This window comes from Equus quagga, chromosome 13 (genome assembly GCF_021613505.1).
Source record: "Equus quagga isolate Etosha38 chromosome 13, UCLA_HA_Equagga_1.0, whole genome shotgun sequence".
NCBI lineage: Eukaryota > Metazoa > Chordata > Mammalia > Perissodactyla > Equidae > Equus > Equus quagga.
The window spans coordinates 66573322-66592073 of NC_060279.1; the positions used below are offsets into that span (position 1 = coordinate 66573322).

General features: G+C 38.8%; 1 protein-coding gene across 7 annotated transcripts in view; it reads left to right on the top strand.

Annotated features, from left to right (window-relative positions):
* HYDIN (HYDIN axonemal central pair apparatus protein) overlaps positions 1–18752 on the top strand; it is a 335679-nt gene that overhangs the window by 14966 nt on the left and 301961 nt on the right. For all 7 annotated transcript variants that reach the window (XM_046683578.1, XM_046683582.1, XM_046683583.1 and 4 more), the window contains exons 2-3: positions 16483–16640; positions 18414–18539. In XM_046683578.1, coding sequence (XP_046539534.1) covers positions 16506–16640; positions 18414–18539 — 261 coding nt within the window. In that variant the 5' untranslated portion in view covers positions 16483–16505. The remainder of the gene's footprint in view (positions 1–16482; positions 16641–18413; positions 18540–18752) is intronic.

Genomic DNA, 18752 nt, shown 5'->3' on the forward strand with positions numbered 1-18752 from the left:
CTCTTCTTAGGAGGGTCCTTCTGGGGTGCTGGCAGTGTTCTCTTCTTGGGGGATCCTTACACAGATGTTCACTTTGTAATAGTTCATCGAGCTGTAGATTTTGGAAACAGTTTTCTGTATGCATAGAATATTTCACAACAAAATCTTTTAAAAGACGGTATCACTGTATCTTTTATCAACCTCATCAAAACTAAAAGCAAAATTTATCACACTCTCAATCAAATTACAGCGATGCTTTTCACTGAGAGATGTGACCAAGTCTGAATGCGGCAGATGTGCAGCGTGCCAAAGTCAAAATTCAGTTCGATTTCTGGGTGCTTATTACTGTATGCTGGTAGCCATATCACTAAATTTCATCTTCTCTCCTCAAAACCAATATAATTTTACTTGTAATTATCTAATATAGTGCTTTCCATGTAGTAGATACTCTATTATCTATTAAATTACAAGTTAAGATAATTGAATTCCCATGTGAGAAGTAATCTATTTTGGAACTATAATACTTGTAGATTCTTAGTACAAGTAATGAAAATGATGTGAATTGGGGCTCACAAATAAGAAATAATAAGCACTTTCTGCATCTGTGGCTCTCTCTGTTCTGTCATTAACTTCTTCCTATATGGCCCATAGTTGGCTGTTTGACTTTTCCCCTGCGTGTGTCTGGTCTGGAAGCTTCTACAGTTTCAACAAGCTTCCAGCACTTGACATTTTCCTATGGGGAAACATTTCTTTTTGTCATTTGAGGCCTAGGAAAAATTAGTTTTCACTGTGCATTTTGTGATATTGTGATTTATAATAAGAAATATATATTTGATCTTCGTTCCTGTTTCTGGCATGGAGCTCCGTAAGCCTTGGAATTTCCTAAGTGATGAGAGGGATAAAGGTGTCTTTTGTTTTGTTAATGAGGTGACTTTTGGACCTCACCTAAGGATGGGGCTGGTTGCCAGGAGAACCAACCATGTGATTGGAGGGTTGGAACTTTCAGTCCCGCCCCCAGCCTCCAGGGAGGGGAGAGGGGCTGGAGGTTGAATCAGTTGCCCATTGACCAATGACTTACTCAACAATGACTCAGTAATGAAGCCTCCATAAAGACCCAAAAGGACAGAGTTCACAGAGCTTCTGGGTTGATGAACACATGGAGATTCAGGGAGAGTGGTGCCTCTGGAGGGGGCATGGAAGCTCTGTGCCCCTTCCCACATACCTTGCCCTGTGCATCTCTTCCATCTGGCTGTTCCTGAGTTATATCCTTTTAATAATGAACCAGTAATCTAGTAAGAAAAATGTTTCTCTGAGCTCTGGGAGCTGCTCCAGCAAATGAATCCAACCTGGGAAGGGTGTCTTGGGAACCTCCAATTTATAGCCAGTTGGTCAGAGGTGCAGGTAACAACCTGGGTTTGTGACTGTGTCTGAAGTGGGTCGGGGGGGCGCAGTCTTCTAGGGCTGAACTCTCAACCTTTGGAATCTGATGCTATTTCCAGGTAGATAGTGTCAGAATTGAGTTGAATTGTAGGACACCCAGCTGGTGCCCCGAGAATTGCTTGTTTATGTACCCACTTCCCCCCACTGGAACTGGTGACCGGAACAAAATACATCTTCCTTTTCCTTTTCTTCAACATGGATCAAATAAGAGGATTCTTTCTGAAGTTTGTCTCTCTTATCTACCTCAAATGTAACGAGTCACACATCCTGCAGAGACAGATTGTTCTCAGGAAGTATTTCAAGAAGAGAGCAGAGGCAAATGTGAAACCTATGAAATCTGAAGTAATCCAATTTAAAAGAGATCAAACAAATAGAAAAGCAAGGAGTACAACAGCTTTAGAAAAGTAGAAAGCCAGAAGATGCAGCAGGATTAAGAAATGAAAATTAGCCCTTTTACTCTGAGTGCCTGGAGAGCCCCTCACAACAAGTCATGTTGCATTTACTTGAACATTTCCCCTAATTTTTTCTTTGATATTTTCCTGCTGAAATGGTGTTTTTGGGGTAAAGAAATATTTATCAACATCTCAGAATATAATCTTCTCTGGTCTCCCTGTAGCAGTAGCCGAAGTTGAAGATATGTGAACAGTTTCATCTTCTCTTATTTACTTCCAGCAAGGAAGGTTTAATTGAATGGAATTTCTGTCTTTTCAGTTTATTTTCAACCAAATTTTCTGCTACTAATAACACTAAGAACAATTTTATGCCGGGTACTGTGCAAAGTGAAGTACTTTCCAAACTTTTTTTTTTTTAAAGATTTTATTTTTTCCTTTTTCTCCCCAAGGCCCCCCAGTACATAGTTGTATATTCTTCGTTGTGGATCCTTCTAGTTGTGGCACATGGGACGCTGCCTCAGCATGGTTTGATGAGCAGTGCCATGTCCGCGCCCAGGATTCGAACCAACGAAACACTGGGCCGCCTGCAGCAGAGCGTGCGAACTTAACCACTCGGCCACAGGACCAGCCCCCAAACTTTTTTTTTAAAGATTTTATTTTTCCTTTTTCTCCCCAAAGCCCCCTGGTACATAGTTGTGCATTTTTTTTAGTTGTGGGTCCTTCTAGTTGTGGTATGTGGGATGCCGCCTCAGCATGGCTTGACGAGCAGCGCCATGTCCTCGCCCAGGATTCAACCAGTGAAACCCTGGGCCGCCGAAGCAGAGTGTGCAAACTTAACCACTCGGCCACAGGGCCAGCCCCCTTTCCAAACATTATCTCGTTTAATCCTCATGGTAAACAGATGTGACAGATGTGGTAGCTGGCTTCTAAGATGGCTCCCAATGATCCTCATTTCCTGGTATTCAGATCCTTGTGGGGCCTCTCCCACAATGAACAGGGCTGATCTGTGTGACCAACAGATGTTGTGTAAATGATGATACGTGACTTCTGGGTCACAATAGACACTGCTGCTTCTGCATGTTCTCTTGGTCGGCTTGCTCTGGAGGTAGCCAGTCGTGATGCCATGATGACATTTAAGCAGCCCTGTTGAGAGGCCCATTCGGAGAGGATCTGAGACCTCCCACCAACAGCCAGGACCAACTTGGTGGCTGTGTGAGTGAGCCATCTTGAAAGTAGATTTTCCAGCCCTAGTCAAGCCTTCAGATGGCTGCACCCCTCCCTGCCATCTTTGATTGCAACCTATGTCATAAGGGACGCCAAGCCAGAATCACCTAGCCCGGCTTCTTTCAAATTCTTGAATCGCAGAAACCGTGAGAAATGAGAAGTGTTTTTTGTTGTTTTTAGCCACTAAGTTTTGGGGCAGTTTGTTACATGGTAATAGATAACTATTAGAGTGGGCTCACGACTGTTACCTCAATTATACAGACGAGGAAACTGAGGCTTGGGAAGGTTAAATCTCAGGTTTGATGACTCCAAAGCCCTTGGTCTTAATGAAAACAAGATACTTTCTCAGGGTTTTGGTTTATTAGTGCAGACAGTACCTTCTGAGGGGAAAAGAAAATTTCTTTTTCAAAACTATGGGAAAATGTTTTTATCCATCAACCTATATATTTATCTAAATGCGTTGAAGGCACGTGGGCACTGCAGTCGTGTATAAACATGAAGCACGGTGTTTGGCACTGCGCTCTTTGAGGTTTGTTTTCATCTTGCACTTTGCTCACTAGGTAGAAAAGATTTTAACTTCTGAGATTTAAACTGGGAGCAAATTGGCTTTTGGCAAAGGAGGGGTGTGGGAATGGAAGAAGCAGGCAGACGGAAAAATACAAGGAAATAAGTTTTTGAGACATTTACGATGTCGGGAAAGCAAGGAGAGATGGATAGAGAAGGGCGATGGGGTATGATGATGGTGATCATGGTAGTTACTTATGTGACACGTACGCGTCCCCGCAGCATCTGGGGGCATTCACTAACTTAATAACAGACAGCGTGAAATTCTGCCTTACCAGGCAACAATCCACTCTAAATTTAAACTCTTAGATTCAGCTTGCTTCTGCGTTCCCAGAGGTGAACAGAGCTCAACTCCGTGCAGAAAATGAATTTTGTGCTTAAAAGCATCTATTCCAAAACATTTTTTTTTTGCTTTTTTAGAATCCAGTGTTGCAGGTCTATAAAGGCAGAGCTTTGATGCAAACCGCGTCCTGCGAGGTTCCCCTTCCTGAGAGTTAGCGGAGAATACATATTCTTGTCTTTTCTCTGAAAGAAGATACTGTGTCATGGCTACTGAACACTCACTTAATCTAGTCTGTGTTACACAGAAACACTAGAAGGAGCAAAAGTTGGCATTTAAATTAAGGAAAACCAAACAAAAGAGGGAAAGAGTTCTTCTGAGAAATGTTTTAGCCTTGTGAAAATTCTTTTAATGAGTGCAATTTAACATTCAATTCAATTCAACAAATATTAACTGAGCCCCTTCTGTGTGCCAATCACACATGGTCAAGAAGCTTACATTCTGGAGGTAAAGACAGGCTTGTAAGCAAATAATTGCCATACAATGTATTACATTCAGTAATAGAGGCATATGCAAAGGACAGAGTGATTGGCACTCTTTGTGTGCATTAGGGAAAGCCTTGCTTCTGGGGACCTTTGAGATGGGTTTTGTAGGATGAATAGACGTTTGCTAGCCAGATGAGGATGGGGATGTGAGAAGAAAGGATGAGCCCATACAAAGGTATAGAGGTATGAAATAGCCTGGCGCATTTGGGGACTGTGGAAAGTCATTCATGTGGGTTAATTAATTAATTTAGCAGATTTATTAAATAAGCATATGCAATGAGGCACTGTACTGGACACTGGGAAGGCATTCCAGTCGTTACGTACAAGTCTGGAGGTGTGTGAGCACTTGAGAGATCGTGAACTTCAAGTTGAACATAAAGTGCAGAAAGGGTAGGTTCCCAGGATGCATGTCATGCTGAGGAACTTGCAGAGTATTCTGGACTAAAGGATTTTAAGCAGGGAAATTGCTTGACCAAATATTCCCTTTATAAAGGTCGCCGTGGCCCCAGTGTAGAGATTGGCTGGGGCATGGGCAGGCGGCGGGAGTGGGGATGTCATTCTGGAGTCAGGGAGGTCAGTGAAAAAGTTGTAGTCACCCAGCCAAGAGATGAGAGTGACATTGAGAAAGGAGGGCAGCAGGAATGGAAAGGTGGAGATGGACTCATGAGATGTCAGGGAGGTGGAGTCACAAGAGAGTGGCAGTGTAACATCGTGATTACGGGTGTGGACTCTGGAAGCAGAGTGGCTGGGTCTCTTCCCAGCTCTACCCTGTACCAGTGTGGTTCTTACCTTCTCTGTGCCTCTGTTTCCTTATCTGTCATGTGGGAGAATAATACTACCTACATGTAGGGTTGTTGTGGCAATTAATTGATACGTATAATGCTTGGAACACTGTCAAACAAAGTCAGTCTTCATTAAATATTTAGTTATTATATGAGTGATTGGAGGAGAGAAGTCATAGCTGACGTCTGAATTTGGGGCTTGAGCAATCGTGTGAATGATGATTCTATTCGCAGAGGGATGCAGGAGAGCAGGTCTAGGGGCATGCTGGGCTGGAGGTGCCTGTCACACCCAAGAGGAGACATGTGTAGACACTGGGGTCGATGGAGTGGATCAGAAGGGATCTGGGTGGGACAAATCCTCGAGAACTGCAGGAGGGCACGGGCAGGGGCCTGGGAAATAGAGGGAGGGCCTGGGATAGCTCCTGGAAAAAGAGCTGATGAGGGAAACAGGTTGGGCAGTGTAGAAGGCCCAGTGGAGGCTGGAGACTCCAAATTTGCAGTGACATGATCTGGGCTGTTGTCTGGTTTTCTCCAGCAGTCCTAACAGGCTGGGTGTAGAGGGAAGAACAGCTGGACAGACCCAGTGTTGGGGTTTTACTGGCTGTGATGGCGAGACTTGGAATCAGGATGTCGGCAATATTGCTAAGCCGCTGGGGGACAGGATTAACTGTGAAATCTAGGCTGGAGAGGAAAGAGTGAAGACGTGAGAGGGTTGAAGGAGCTAAAGGGAGGCTGGGGGATGAAAGGGCGTGAGGAGGCTGAGACAGGTGTCGTGGAAGTACTGGAGAGAGAGAGAGTGCTAGAAGGTGCTGCTTGTGATCACATGGAGAGAGAGCGTGCCCTCTCCACCGCTCACCAAAGCGTTTAATTCTTATTATTTTTAAACTAAAACAGTAGCACCTGCTTTTTGTAAAACTTCAAACACTTTAGGAATTCAGATCCACTTCGGAAGTGAAAGTCCCTTATAATTCTAATAATTTGTTATGATTTTTATGATTTATTATTTTAGCTATATTGTTAATAGTTTAGTATATACTGTTCCATATTTTTGTATGCAGTGTTTCTTAGTATTGTCTCAGAAATGGAATCATATTGTACATACCATTCTGAAACTTGCCTTTCTCCTCCTAATTTATCTTGGATATCATAATTTCTTGTACATGTAAACCTTTGAGAATGGCTTATTTATCTTTTCATTGTCCAAAGTGATTTTAAGTTTTGTCCAATTTTTTCTCTGTTATGACTTTCTGTGGATTGAGAGGCTTTTCTTTTTCCTTAAAAAAGTTTTTTTTTAACATACAAAAAGCTGCACATAATTAGTGTATTATGTTTGAGTGATGAGTTTGGTGACAAGTATACACCCATGAAACCGTCACCACAATCTATGCCATAAACTTATTCATCACTTCCAAAGATCCTCTCGTCCTCTTAGTTATTATTATTGTGTGTGTGATAAGAACATAACATAGCATTGACCCTCTTAGTAAAATTTTAAGTATTTAATACATTATTGGTAACTCTAGGCACTGTGCCTAATGGTAGCTCTCTAGGACTTACTCATCTTGTAAAACTGAAACTTTGTACCTGTTGACTAATATCGCCTCATTTTCCCCTCCCCTCAGCCCCTGGCAACTACCATTCCAGAGAGGGAGATATTGAAACTAAAGATTTTACTTAGATATAGCGCAGTGTCTGGCCGTGCTAAGGTCTGGAAGGGAGTCCATGGGAGTGCAGATTGAAGTGTAACAGGGTCACGAGTGTTTTGAATGGGTTTTCAGCTGTGTTGATGCTGCAGTCACCCAGGATGATGGCAGGAGTTGGGAAGGAAGGGAGGAGAGTGAGCCAGAGGGCAGAATCCTCAGTGGGTGAGCATGAGAAGGGAGCAGACAGAAGAGTTAAAGACAAGGAAGTGGGTGGTAAAGGGGCATGGGTAAGCAGCGTGGGTGAGGCTGCAAAGTAGACGAGCACCAGGCAGGGAAAGTGTGTGAACTTTATCCTATAGGGAGTGGGGAGCAGCGAGGATAAAAGATGAAATCATGTATTTTAAAGATTTTTTTGTAAGAATGTGAAAGACTGGAGGCAGCCAACCCCGTTGGAAGACTATTGTAGCTGTCTTGGAAAAAATCTGAGAGCTTCAGGTGTGGATAAGAGAGATGTTCAAGAGGCCAACTGGACAGGACCCAGTGACCGATAGGGTGGGGGTGAGGGAGCAGGAGGAGGTGAGGACAATCCTCAGACTACTGGCCTGAGAAAATGACAGTGAAAAATAACCAAGATGGTGAGAAATGGAGGAAGAGGAAGAACAAGAAGTGTGTGTGTGCGCATGGGTGCAGGCTGTACAGGGGAACAGGGTGGAAAGAAATATAATGGCCATTCAATTAAAATATAATTCTAGAAGTTTGTGAAGTTAATTGTAAAAATAAAAATATATTCTAGATGGAAACTAAAGATTTGGAGATATGCCTAACTGGTACAGTAAATGCCCTGTTGAAAGTATTGTTATCCAGACCTCTTTAGTTAAAAAGTTCTTCGGGTCATGGCCCCTTTTACCATATTTTGACCTGAGGGAGGTCTTTAAAGCACAGTGTTAAGGTAACCCATGGATTACATGACCCAGGCATTCCAGGGGCGTTAATGCATGTGACCTATTTGCATGGATTCAGTCCTGTGTTAGATATTGGAGCAATGGGCTAGGTGGTTATCATTTTTAATGACACTCCTGAATATTGACTCCGTCTAATTTCCTGGTCGATGGCTCCTTAGAAATTCACAAGCATCCATTCTATGCGAGGCACTATGCATTATGGTCTTTACCTCAAGGAGCTTATAGTCTATCAAGGTTAGTGTAAACACACACATAACTGCAAAGTAGAAAGTTGTAGGTGTCACAAAAGAGAGACAAAGTAAGGTACTGGAAGGTCAAAGAGGCTGAACAGTCACTTCCAGCTGGTATGATCAGAAGTTGCTTCCATAAGGAAATGACATTTGAACCAAGAAGAGATCCGAGCAGAGGTGAAGCAGGGACACTGCAGTGAGAAGGAGCAGTGTGAGCAGGTTTATAGGGAAAGGTCCCTTAGCCCTTGCAGATGCGGAGCCACGAAAGCAAGATCCAAGTACTGTAGACTGGACCTGTAGCATAGTGTTAGTGATCAGGAACAAAAAGGGAAAATAGCCAAGATGTTAAAGGACTTAAGGAATGAGTTATAGAAATAAATGAGTTTTAATTCAAAAAATACCTGAGACATCAGATCTTTAACAAGACAGCTGCTTTGTGCTTCGGTTTGATGAGAGGAGGACATTCTGTTTCTATTCTGTTGAAGTAGAACGGTCAGTTTCAGTCACAGCATACCTTATGAATACATCTTTTCATACGTGGGGTAAATCCTCCAGCAGAAGATATCTATGCATCAACGAATATACACTGTTCTAAAAAACTGCCAAAATGGAGTTACTGATTTGCGTTCCACCTGTAGTGTATTAGAGTGCCCGCCTTCACAGCATCCTCAACAATAATGAGTTTTGCCAGTCTTTCCCTCACTTTCTTGCAAAAAAACAATTTTTTTGAAATAATTATAAATTCGCAGGACGTTGCAAAGAAACACAGAGAGGTCTCAAATACCGTTGACCTCCTGTTTCCCCCAGTGGTCACATCTTACATAACTATAGTATAACATCAAAACCAGAAAATTGTCAGTGGTATAATATATGTGTATAGTTCTATGTCAATTTATGGCATGTGTAGATTTCTATAACTTCCACTACAATAAAGATAACAGAAAATTCCCTTATTAGGTTCACTGATAGCACTAGAAACTGAACTCATAGCTTGTAAGAAGTGAAAACCGTGCTATTAGCAAATTTTCTCTTGTTTACCCCAACTTTGTAAGTCTCAGGATTTTACCTGTCATTTTATTTCTTCTTTGTGGTCTAGTCTATCACCACGAGCATCTCCTTTATTGTAATCCCTACCCTGCCACCAGCATCAGTACCATTCTTAACCCCTGGCAATCACTCATTTGTTCTTCATCTCTATAATTTTCTCATTTGAGCATATTATACAAGTGGAATCACACAGTATGTGACCTGTTGAGATTCTCTTTTTTCACTTCTTTATGTCCCTGAGATACATCCAAGTTGTGGCATATACCAATAGTTTTTTTCTTTTTATTGCTGAGTAATATTCCATGATGTGGATGTACCACAGTTGTTTCACCATTCACCTACTGAGGGACGTTTTGGTTGTTAAGGCTGCTTTGAATAACCATGCACTGGTTTCTGTACGGACGTAAGCTGTCTCTGGGCTAAATGTCCAGGAATATGATTGTTGGGTCATTTGATAAATGTATGTTTAGTTTTCCAAGAAACTGTCAAACTGTTTTCTAGAGTGTCTGCACCATTTTACATTCCCATCAGCAAAGAGAACCAGTTTTTCTGCGACCTCGCCAGCATTCGATATTGTCACTATTTTTTAAATTCCTAGAACATTGTATTAGATATCCATATAACGCCCATTTCAAAATATCTTAACGTAAACTTTAAGTAAACAACAAAGTTTTACAGAATTACTATAACTCATTATCATTTTAGTTTGAAGAATTGCTTACTGGAGTTTTTTTAAGTTAGAGGCCTGGTTATACTAACAGAAAAATTTGAAGTTACTAGTACTATTTTTATCCATATATGTAAGAGAATAGGAATTCTATGATGTGTTTTTAAAAACTTTATTGAGGTATGATTGATGTACAAAAACCCCTGCACGTTTACCATATACAATTTGATGAGTTTGGACATATGCATATACCCGCGATACCACCACAACCATCAACATATCCGTCACTTCCCAAAGTTTCCTGGTGTCCTATACTTAACGTGAGATCTACCCACTTAACACATTTTTAAGGGCACAATGCCACATTGTTTAACTATAGGCACTCTGTTGGACAGCAGACATCTGGAAAGTATTCATCTTGCACAACTGATTTTTATTTTAACAGTTTTGACAGGTGTGTGCTATTTTTTCCTCGTGGTATTAATTTGTGTTTTCCTGATGGCTAAATTGCTCCGGCACTATTTTTTTAAAGGCTGTTTTTCTTCCATTGAGTTGCTTTTGCACCTTTGACAATAATCAGTTTGGAATGTTTGTGTGGGTCTGTTTCCGAGTTCTCTGTTCTCTTCCGTTGATCTACGTCTCTTCCTCTGCCAAGACCGCATAGTCCTGCTTACTGTAGCTGTTTAACAAGCCCTGAAATTGATAGAATAATTCTTCCCACCTTATTCTTCCTTGTCAGATTGTTTTAGCTGTTAAAGGGCCTCTACCTTTCCATATAAATTTTAAAATAAACTTATGTCTAAAAAAACCTCAAAAACTTAAAAGAATTGACATCTTTACTTTCTTGAGTCTTCCAATCCATGAATGCACATCTCCTTTTGCTTAGATATTCTTTGGTTTTTTTATCAGCACTTTGTCATTTTTAACATTCAAGTCCTGCATATGTTTTGTTCAATTTGACATCTATTTCTTTTTTGAAGGGATGGCAATTGTAAGTGGTATTGTATTTAAAATTGTAGTTTCCACACCTCATTGCTAGTATAGAGAAATATGAATGATATTTGCGTGTTTATCTTGTGTCCTGTGACCTTGCTGTTCTCTCTTGTTAGTTCTAGGAGGTTTGTTGCGGATTCTTTGGGAATATCTATGTAGACGTTCATATCATCTGCAAATAAGGACAGTTTTATTTCTTGTTTTCTGCTCTCTATTCCTTAAAAAAAATTTTTTGTGCTTATAGCACTGAGTAGAACTTCCAGTACACCATGTCTGATAGCCATGGTGAGAGTGGACATCCTTGCCTCGTTCCCAATCTTAGGGGAAAGCATTCAGTATTTACTATTTAGTATGGTGTTAGCTGTAAGTTTTTTGTATATTTTATTATGTTCTCCTATATTCCTAGTTTCTGGGAGTTTTTATCGTGAACGGTGTTGAATTTTGTCAGATGCTTTTTCTACATAAATTGATATGGTCATTTAGCCTGCTTATATGATGATTACACCAAATGAGATTTGAAAATTGAACTAGCCTTACATTCCTGGAATTAACCCACTAGGTCATGGTGTATAATTCTTTTTACATATTCTAAATAATTTGTTAAGATTTTGATAATATTTTGTTAAAATTTTTTTTCATTAATATTTGTGAAGGATATTAGTTTTTGTTTGTTGTACTTTGTCTGATTTTGTCTTAGGCTTCATAAAATAAATTGCAAAGTGTTCCTTTCACTTCCATTTTCTGGAAAAGATTGATAGAATTGGTGTTAATACCTCTTCAAACATTTGCCAGAATTTTCTAGTGAAACCATCTAGGCCTGGAGATTTATTTTTTGGAGTTATAAAATTATGAATTCAATTTCCTTACTAGTCAAGTTATTCAAATTATCTATTTCATATTAAATTGTGGTAGTATGTGTTCTTTGAGGAATTGAAGAAGCAATTCATTTAAATTGTCAAATTTATGAGTATAGCATTGTTTATAGTATTCCCTTATCCTTTTGATGTCTGTATGGTTTGTAATGATATCTCCTGTTAAATTCCTGATATTGGTAATTTGTGCCTTCTCCCTCTGCTAGAGGTTTGTCAATATTATTGATTTTTCCAAAGAACCAGATCTTTGTTTCATTACTTTTCTCTATTACTTTTCTATTTTCAATTTCATTGATTTCTGCTCTTATCTTTATTATTTTGTTCTGTTTGTTTGCATTGGTTTTATTGTCTCTTCTTTTTCTTTTTCTGGAGTTAAGAGCTTAGATGATAGATTTGACTTTGACTGTTTTTGAATCTAAGTATTTAATGCTATGAATTTCCCTCTCAACACTGTTTTAGCTGCATACCACAAATTTTGAAATGTTGCATTTTCATTTTCATTCAGTTCAATATATTTTTGGATTTCCCTTGAGAGTTCCTCTTTAACTTATATAATTTTTAGAAGTGTGTTGTTTAGTTTCTAAGTGTTTGGAGATTTTCCTGTAATCTTTATGTTGCAGGTTTCTAATTTGATTTCATTGTGGTCAACCAGCACCCTCTGTATGATTCCAATTCTTCTAATTTTCTTGAATTTTGTCTCATAGCCCAGATTATGGTCTATCTTGGTATATGTTCCCTGGACACATGAAAAGTGTGTACATTCTGCTGTTGTTGGGTGGACTGCTCCATAAATGTTGATGAAATCCTGGTGGTTGATTGTGTTGTTGAGTTCCTCTATATCTTGCTGATTTTCTGTTTAGTGGTTCTATCAATTGTTGAGAAAAGGGTGTCGAAGTCTCCAACTACAATTATGGATTTGTATAATTCTCCTTTCAGTTCTATCAGTTTTTTCATAATATATTTTGAAGCTTGGTTCAAATCACATATTTTTTAAGTTGTTTGCTGCATTTACAATTGTGATTGAGATTGCTCTGTCTTCTTGGTAGAGTCACCCTTTTACATTAGCTGGCCTGCATTCTTCTCTCCACCTTTCAGTCTTCTTTTGTTTATCATGTATGAAATGTCCAGGGTTTTTGCTATATTTGGCAGAAGGAATAGGGAAAAATATGTCCATTTTATGAGTAGTGGAAGTCCCTTGCCAGTTTAAAAACTTGATTTATTATATTAATATCTTTACCTATGAAAAATTTAAAACATGCCCCAAAGTGGAGAGAATATCATAATCCAGCTTCAATGGTTACCAAGATTTTCTTATTCTTGTTTCATTTATCCTCCTCCCTCACACACCCACATACCCACACCCACACCCACATTTTTTCCTGGAGTGTTTTAAAGTAAATCTCAGACATAATTTCTCTTTACCTGTAAATACTAATAGATTTAGTATCTCTAACAGATAAGAACTTTCTTTTAAAAAATCATACACACAGTATCATTATCCTACCAAAAAAACCCCACAATAATTATTTCATATCACTATTGTTCATTTATTGGAATCATGGCCCAAACAAGGTCCACTCTTGCATTTGGTTGGTACAACAGTCTTTTAACCCATAGCTGTTTCTCTCTCTGTCTCATGCTATTTATTAGTTGAATAAACTAGATCATTTTCCTATAACATTTCCCACTTTCCAGATTTGACTTAATTGTATTCTTACAGAATATGCATGTTCCTCCATTCCCTGTATCTCTTGCAACTTGGCTAATAGGTATAGAGGCTTAATGAGATTTGGGTTTAGATTTTTCTTAATACTTCTACATAGGTGGTGCTGTGGACTGCATCATGTCAGGAGGCACATTATATGTCTGGTTTTCACTCTTTTAGTGTTAAGATTGATTTAGAGGGCTCAGGTGTTGTTAGCCTGATTAGGTAATTATAAAGTTCTTCAGCAACATCTTCCCTAATGGTTTTAGCACTGATGATCCTTCGTTTCATTAGGGGCTGCAAAATGGTGATTATTTTTCTGTCATTTCTTCTGCATTTATTAGCTGAAATTCTTCTATGAAGAATAATTTTTCCTCATTAACTATTTGTTAACTTACAATGCAATTTGTACAAAAAAATTTCAGGATAAATGGCTGATTCTTCCCTTTTATTATTTCCAAAATAATTAGTTTGATGCCCTAGCAACTTCCAAAGGTGACCAATGATTTTTTTCGTATCATTTGAACTCAGATTTTTAAAGACTAATCAATTACAACCTTTTTTCTTGGTGCTCAAATTGTCCTATCTTTGGTGAATGGAGACTCCTTCAAGTTGCTCTGAGTCCATTAGATACAACCCCAGTAGCCTTTGATAACGTCCTTGTTTTGTGATATAATAGAAGGTACCAAGTTCATCTTATACCTTTCATGTCCCAGAGCTCAAATTACCATTTTCTCCAAGGAGCTGTGGTTTCTTTTAGTGGGAAATGGTATTTAGAGACTATAAGATGCCCCTGGACTGTCATTGCTTACTGGCCTCTAATTGCTTCTGGGTTCTTTCAGTAGGCAGGTTATTTAAAAGGAGAAAATATCATGAGCTCATACTCATATTTTCAATTTAAATTTAAGAGTATAGGGTTTCTTAATATCAGAACTTCTTTGATTTTATACTTTTTAAATGCTGAAATGCTTAGTCCTAACAATATTGATGTAACTACTTGTTTTTAAAATATTATTACTAATATTATGACCAACGATTAGACTACAGTTGACAAAGTATGTTTTAAGGTCAGTTGGAACAGGTGTTTTCTCTTTGTGGTTATGACACCAACAAGGTTCGTTTGTTTCAGTTTGTTTTCAGTTTTTAAGAATTGATTTCTTTTCTTTTTTTGGTGAGGAAGATTGGCCCTGAGCTAACATCTCTTGCCAATCTTCCTCTTTTTGCTGGAGGAAGATTGTCCCTGAGTTAACATCCACGAAGAACTGATGTTTTAAAAGTGTTTTAAAGTTTATTTTTAGTAATTCTACTGAGATAACGTAAAATTCATCCATTTAAAGTGTACATACAATTCAACAGGTTTTAGTATACTCACAATTATGTGAATATGTACAAATATTCCCACAGTCAATTTTAGAACATTTTCATCATCTCAGGAAGAAATCCCATACCTTTTAGCTATCATTTCCATCCCTTTATCCCTCCCAGTCCTAAGCAACTACTACTCTACTTTCTCTCTGGAGATTTCCCTGTTCTGGATACTGCATGTGAATATACTCATAAAATATGTGGTCTTTTGTGACTGGCTTGTTTTACTTAGCATAATGTTTTTGAGGTTTTCCCACGTCTCTATGATACACGGGGGTGCTTCAGCCTCACCCCTGGATTCTGGGATTTTTCACAAAGCTGTCTTGTATGTGGATAGTTGCCAGTTGGTCTTTGTGTAAGGGAGACTGAAGTTGCAAACCCCTTCTTTCACTATCTTACTGATATCACTTCCCATATTATTTTATATTGTAATAATTTTGTATATTACATTTGATCTGTTGTTTTTCTCTATTATGTCTTCTTTGCTTTTTCTAAAATTTCATTTGGTATTTAGGAAGGTTTATCTTTATGTTCAGTAGTTTTCTTTGTATATAAACCCTTTATAATGCCTGTGGGATCTGTTGCTGTATAGCACATTACCCCAAAATTAGTAGCTTCAGACACTGAATATTTGTTTTCTGACAGTTTCTATAGGTCAGGAATCTAGATGTGGCTTAGCTGGTGCCTCCTACTCAGGATTCCTCACGTCTCCCCATCAGGCTGTTGTCCAGGACTGTAGAGATCTCAAGGCTCAGCTGGGGCTGGCAAGTCTGCCTTCGAGCTCATTCCCATGGTGGTTGGCAGGCCTCCGAAGACCTGCTTCCAAGCTCTTTCATGTCATTGCTGTCAGGCCTAGACTCCTCACCACATTGGCCTCTCTGTAGGCTTCCTGAGTGTTCCCACCATGCGGCAGCTGGTGATCCAAGGGAGAGAGCCAGACAGTGCCCAGAGGGGATCAAGTCTCTTTCTACCTGGTCTCAGAAATGGCATCCCATCCTTGTGCCGTGTTCTATTTGTTAGAATACCTCAGTACAGCCCACACTCAGGGGGAGGGGGTTACACACATACGGAAATGCTCGGAGACGAGGGTCATTGGCTGCCATCATAGAGGCTTTCTACCACGAGGCCCTTACTCTTCCTTTATTCTATCTGGCTCAACAGTTTGACTCCTACCTATTACTTACGCAATTGTTAATGATCTTATTCTACTTTCAGCTTTCCTTCTCTTTTTTCCTTTCATTTTAAAATTGCATACTTTCTACTTTGTCAGAAAATATGTTTAAATTCTGTTCCTCTCGTCATGTCCTCAACTTCATTTTAATCTCAGCCCTACAATTAAATACGTGAAATGCTCACTGTCAGTGCTCTGCTGAAGTTCATCTGTCATCCTCAAGCCTTATGCTTATTCCGTTTGAAGGGTGTCTTGAGAGAGAATGGTCAAATAAACAGGTAAAGTAGAAAACTACGAAGTATATTTATTGAGCAGTGTTCATTTGTTTATCTGGGGAAGATAAAAGTGCCAAAATGTGGGAACTGCTTGTAACTCCATGTCTTCCTGGAGCTTAGTCTAGAATCACTTGGTTTGTCTAAAAGGGATCCTAGACTTTGGGATAAAACCAAGTCTAGACTGGTAACAGGGAATACGTACTAATTACGCGGTTGTTCCAAGAATTTGATGTATTTTTGAAGATCAGTATTTTCTAACCCTTCCTGTATTTAAGAAAACTTTAAAAAATGTGACCAGAATTCAGGAATTAACTGTATTTATTCTAAAACTTTTTTTCACTTTCAGGTGAGCAAAGGAAATAACTAAAAATGGCGAGTAGAAGACTTGAGGAGTCCATGGGGGCTGTTCAGATGGGGTTAGTCAGAATGCTCAAAGGATTCCGAAGCAAGGTGTTGCCCCCTCTGAGTCCAAAGGTGGTCACAGAAGAGGAAGTAAACCGAATGGTAATGTATTAGAGAATTTCAGTGTGAAGTCCGTCATGCAGTCTCCTCAGGAGAACGACTGTTGCTACTTGGCATTCTCAGAATATCAAACGGAGAATTACTAACCGATAATATCAATTTAGTTAACATGGTAGGTTGCTGCAGAGCATAGACACCTCGTAAAGCCTGAGAAGTTTTTGAAATTATCTACATCAAAGTGGAGGCTTGAATTGCTTAAGTTAATCAGTTGAAGTGAGATTATGCAAGCAAATTATTAAAGTTTTCTAAGTATTTGGTTGAACCCTATGGGACTGTCATTTGTATAGTTCAATAACAGTCAAATATCAAAATTTCATAGGGTTTAACCTAAATAATCTATCAACTGTTGGTTGGCAAGAGTTATTTTTGCTTGTATATATGTAGAACACAGAGCATTAATATAATGACTATATGGTATCTAGGAAAAATACATAATTTTTTTGTCGTTTAAAATAAAAAATATTTATATTTTTAATGAATTATAATGATTTGGTGAGAATTGAATTATAAACTACATACTATAGAAAATATCAATAACAATTTACAGCGTTAGCGGTAGTATTCACTACATTTTAGAAACTAGTCTCAAGTTCCATTCCAATTAGAAAAATAAAATTTATCATGATTCTCTTTTATGGTGGTTATTATTTCATATTTAAAGCAACTCGACTTTTGCTTTTAAGACTTCGTTATTTTTATTTAAATCACAACAAAGCTGATACCTCTTAACATTTTAGTATTCTAATCTGGGTTCTAATCAAGAAGAATTTAAAACAACAAACTGGAGGCTATGGTAGAAATATGCCTTTGTTTAAATAGATTCAACCACAGAAATTAATATTGTAGGGAATATGAAGAGCAACAATTTTAACCCAAGGTTAAGTGAATCAGCTAAATTATACACCTCGGAATGTTTTTAAAACATTGATTATGTTGCCGCCAAAGATCACAATCTCCTTGCATATAACATAGACACTGGAACAATGTGAACATTCCAGAACAATAATAAGTAAATAATAGTGATTGGTCCTGGGTTATTTAAATGATTTTATTTACCTGATAGGTTACATTTTCTTTCTTATGACATTAGAAAGTGTTAAAGCATTTTGTGTTCTTGTTTGGTTTGTGAATATGCCTGGCTGCTGGACCTGACGATTGGCTTAGAGCTCTTTCAAAGCAAGGTCTACAGCACTTTTGTGATTTCTAAACAATTCAGACTCAATCCTAAGCAGTGTAGTCAGACTTTCTAGACCCTTGACATTTTATCATATCTCTTTAACCTGGTCTAACATGATAGGTAGACACCCAAAAGCTTTGCTTGTGTGTTGTAACTTCAATTGAGGAATAGAAGTATTTCAAACTCCTTAGCTCTGAAGCCCAAAGTGATTTTAGAAACTTACAAGTTTTATGCTTAGATGCTTCTTCTGAGCATAAATATTAAGCTCTTTGGAGAAGTTCCTGTGCAATTTCTTGACCCCTTCCCCCACCCCCTGGGTTCCTTTGTGTGATTCCTTCAAAATCATCAGGAAACAGCAACCACGTGTCATTTCAAATTAGTGCACAAAGAGCTCAAAAGTGCACGTGTGCTTCTCTTGTATTATTTAGTTACCTTAAATATTTTATAAGAGAACTTAGTGCCATTCCAGAATTATCCTGAAAGCTGAAAACACAAATTATTCATTGCTGGCACTTATGAAAACACTTTTTCAGTAAAACCATTTATGAACCTTTGGCTCTTGTTGTTTTAAATCCTAGCTGACGCCCTCGGAGTTCCTGAAGGAAATGTCCCTCACCACAGAGCAGAGACTGGCTAACACACGTTTGATGTGCCGGCCGCAGATCATCGAACTTTTAGACATGGGGGAGACAACGCATCAAAAGGTAGCTGCTTTCTGCCATACCTCCATAGAAAATAGGCCCTGGAATAATGTGAACGTTCTCGAGCAACAGTAACTAAGTCCTAGTTATTGTTTCTGGGCTGACTAATCCTTTACAGAGTTTTTGTTTTTAACATTCTTTTTCTACCTCTGTTGGTCTTGCTGTCTGTGATTTGATATGGAGAGAATTACAATTAATACAATAAGTAAAAATAAC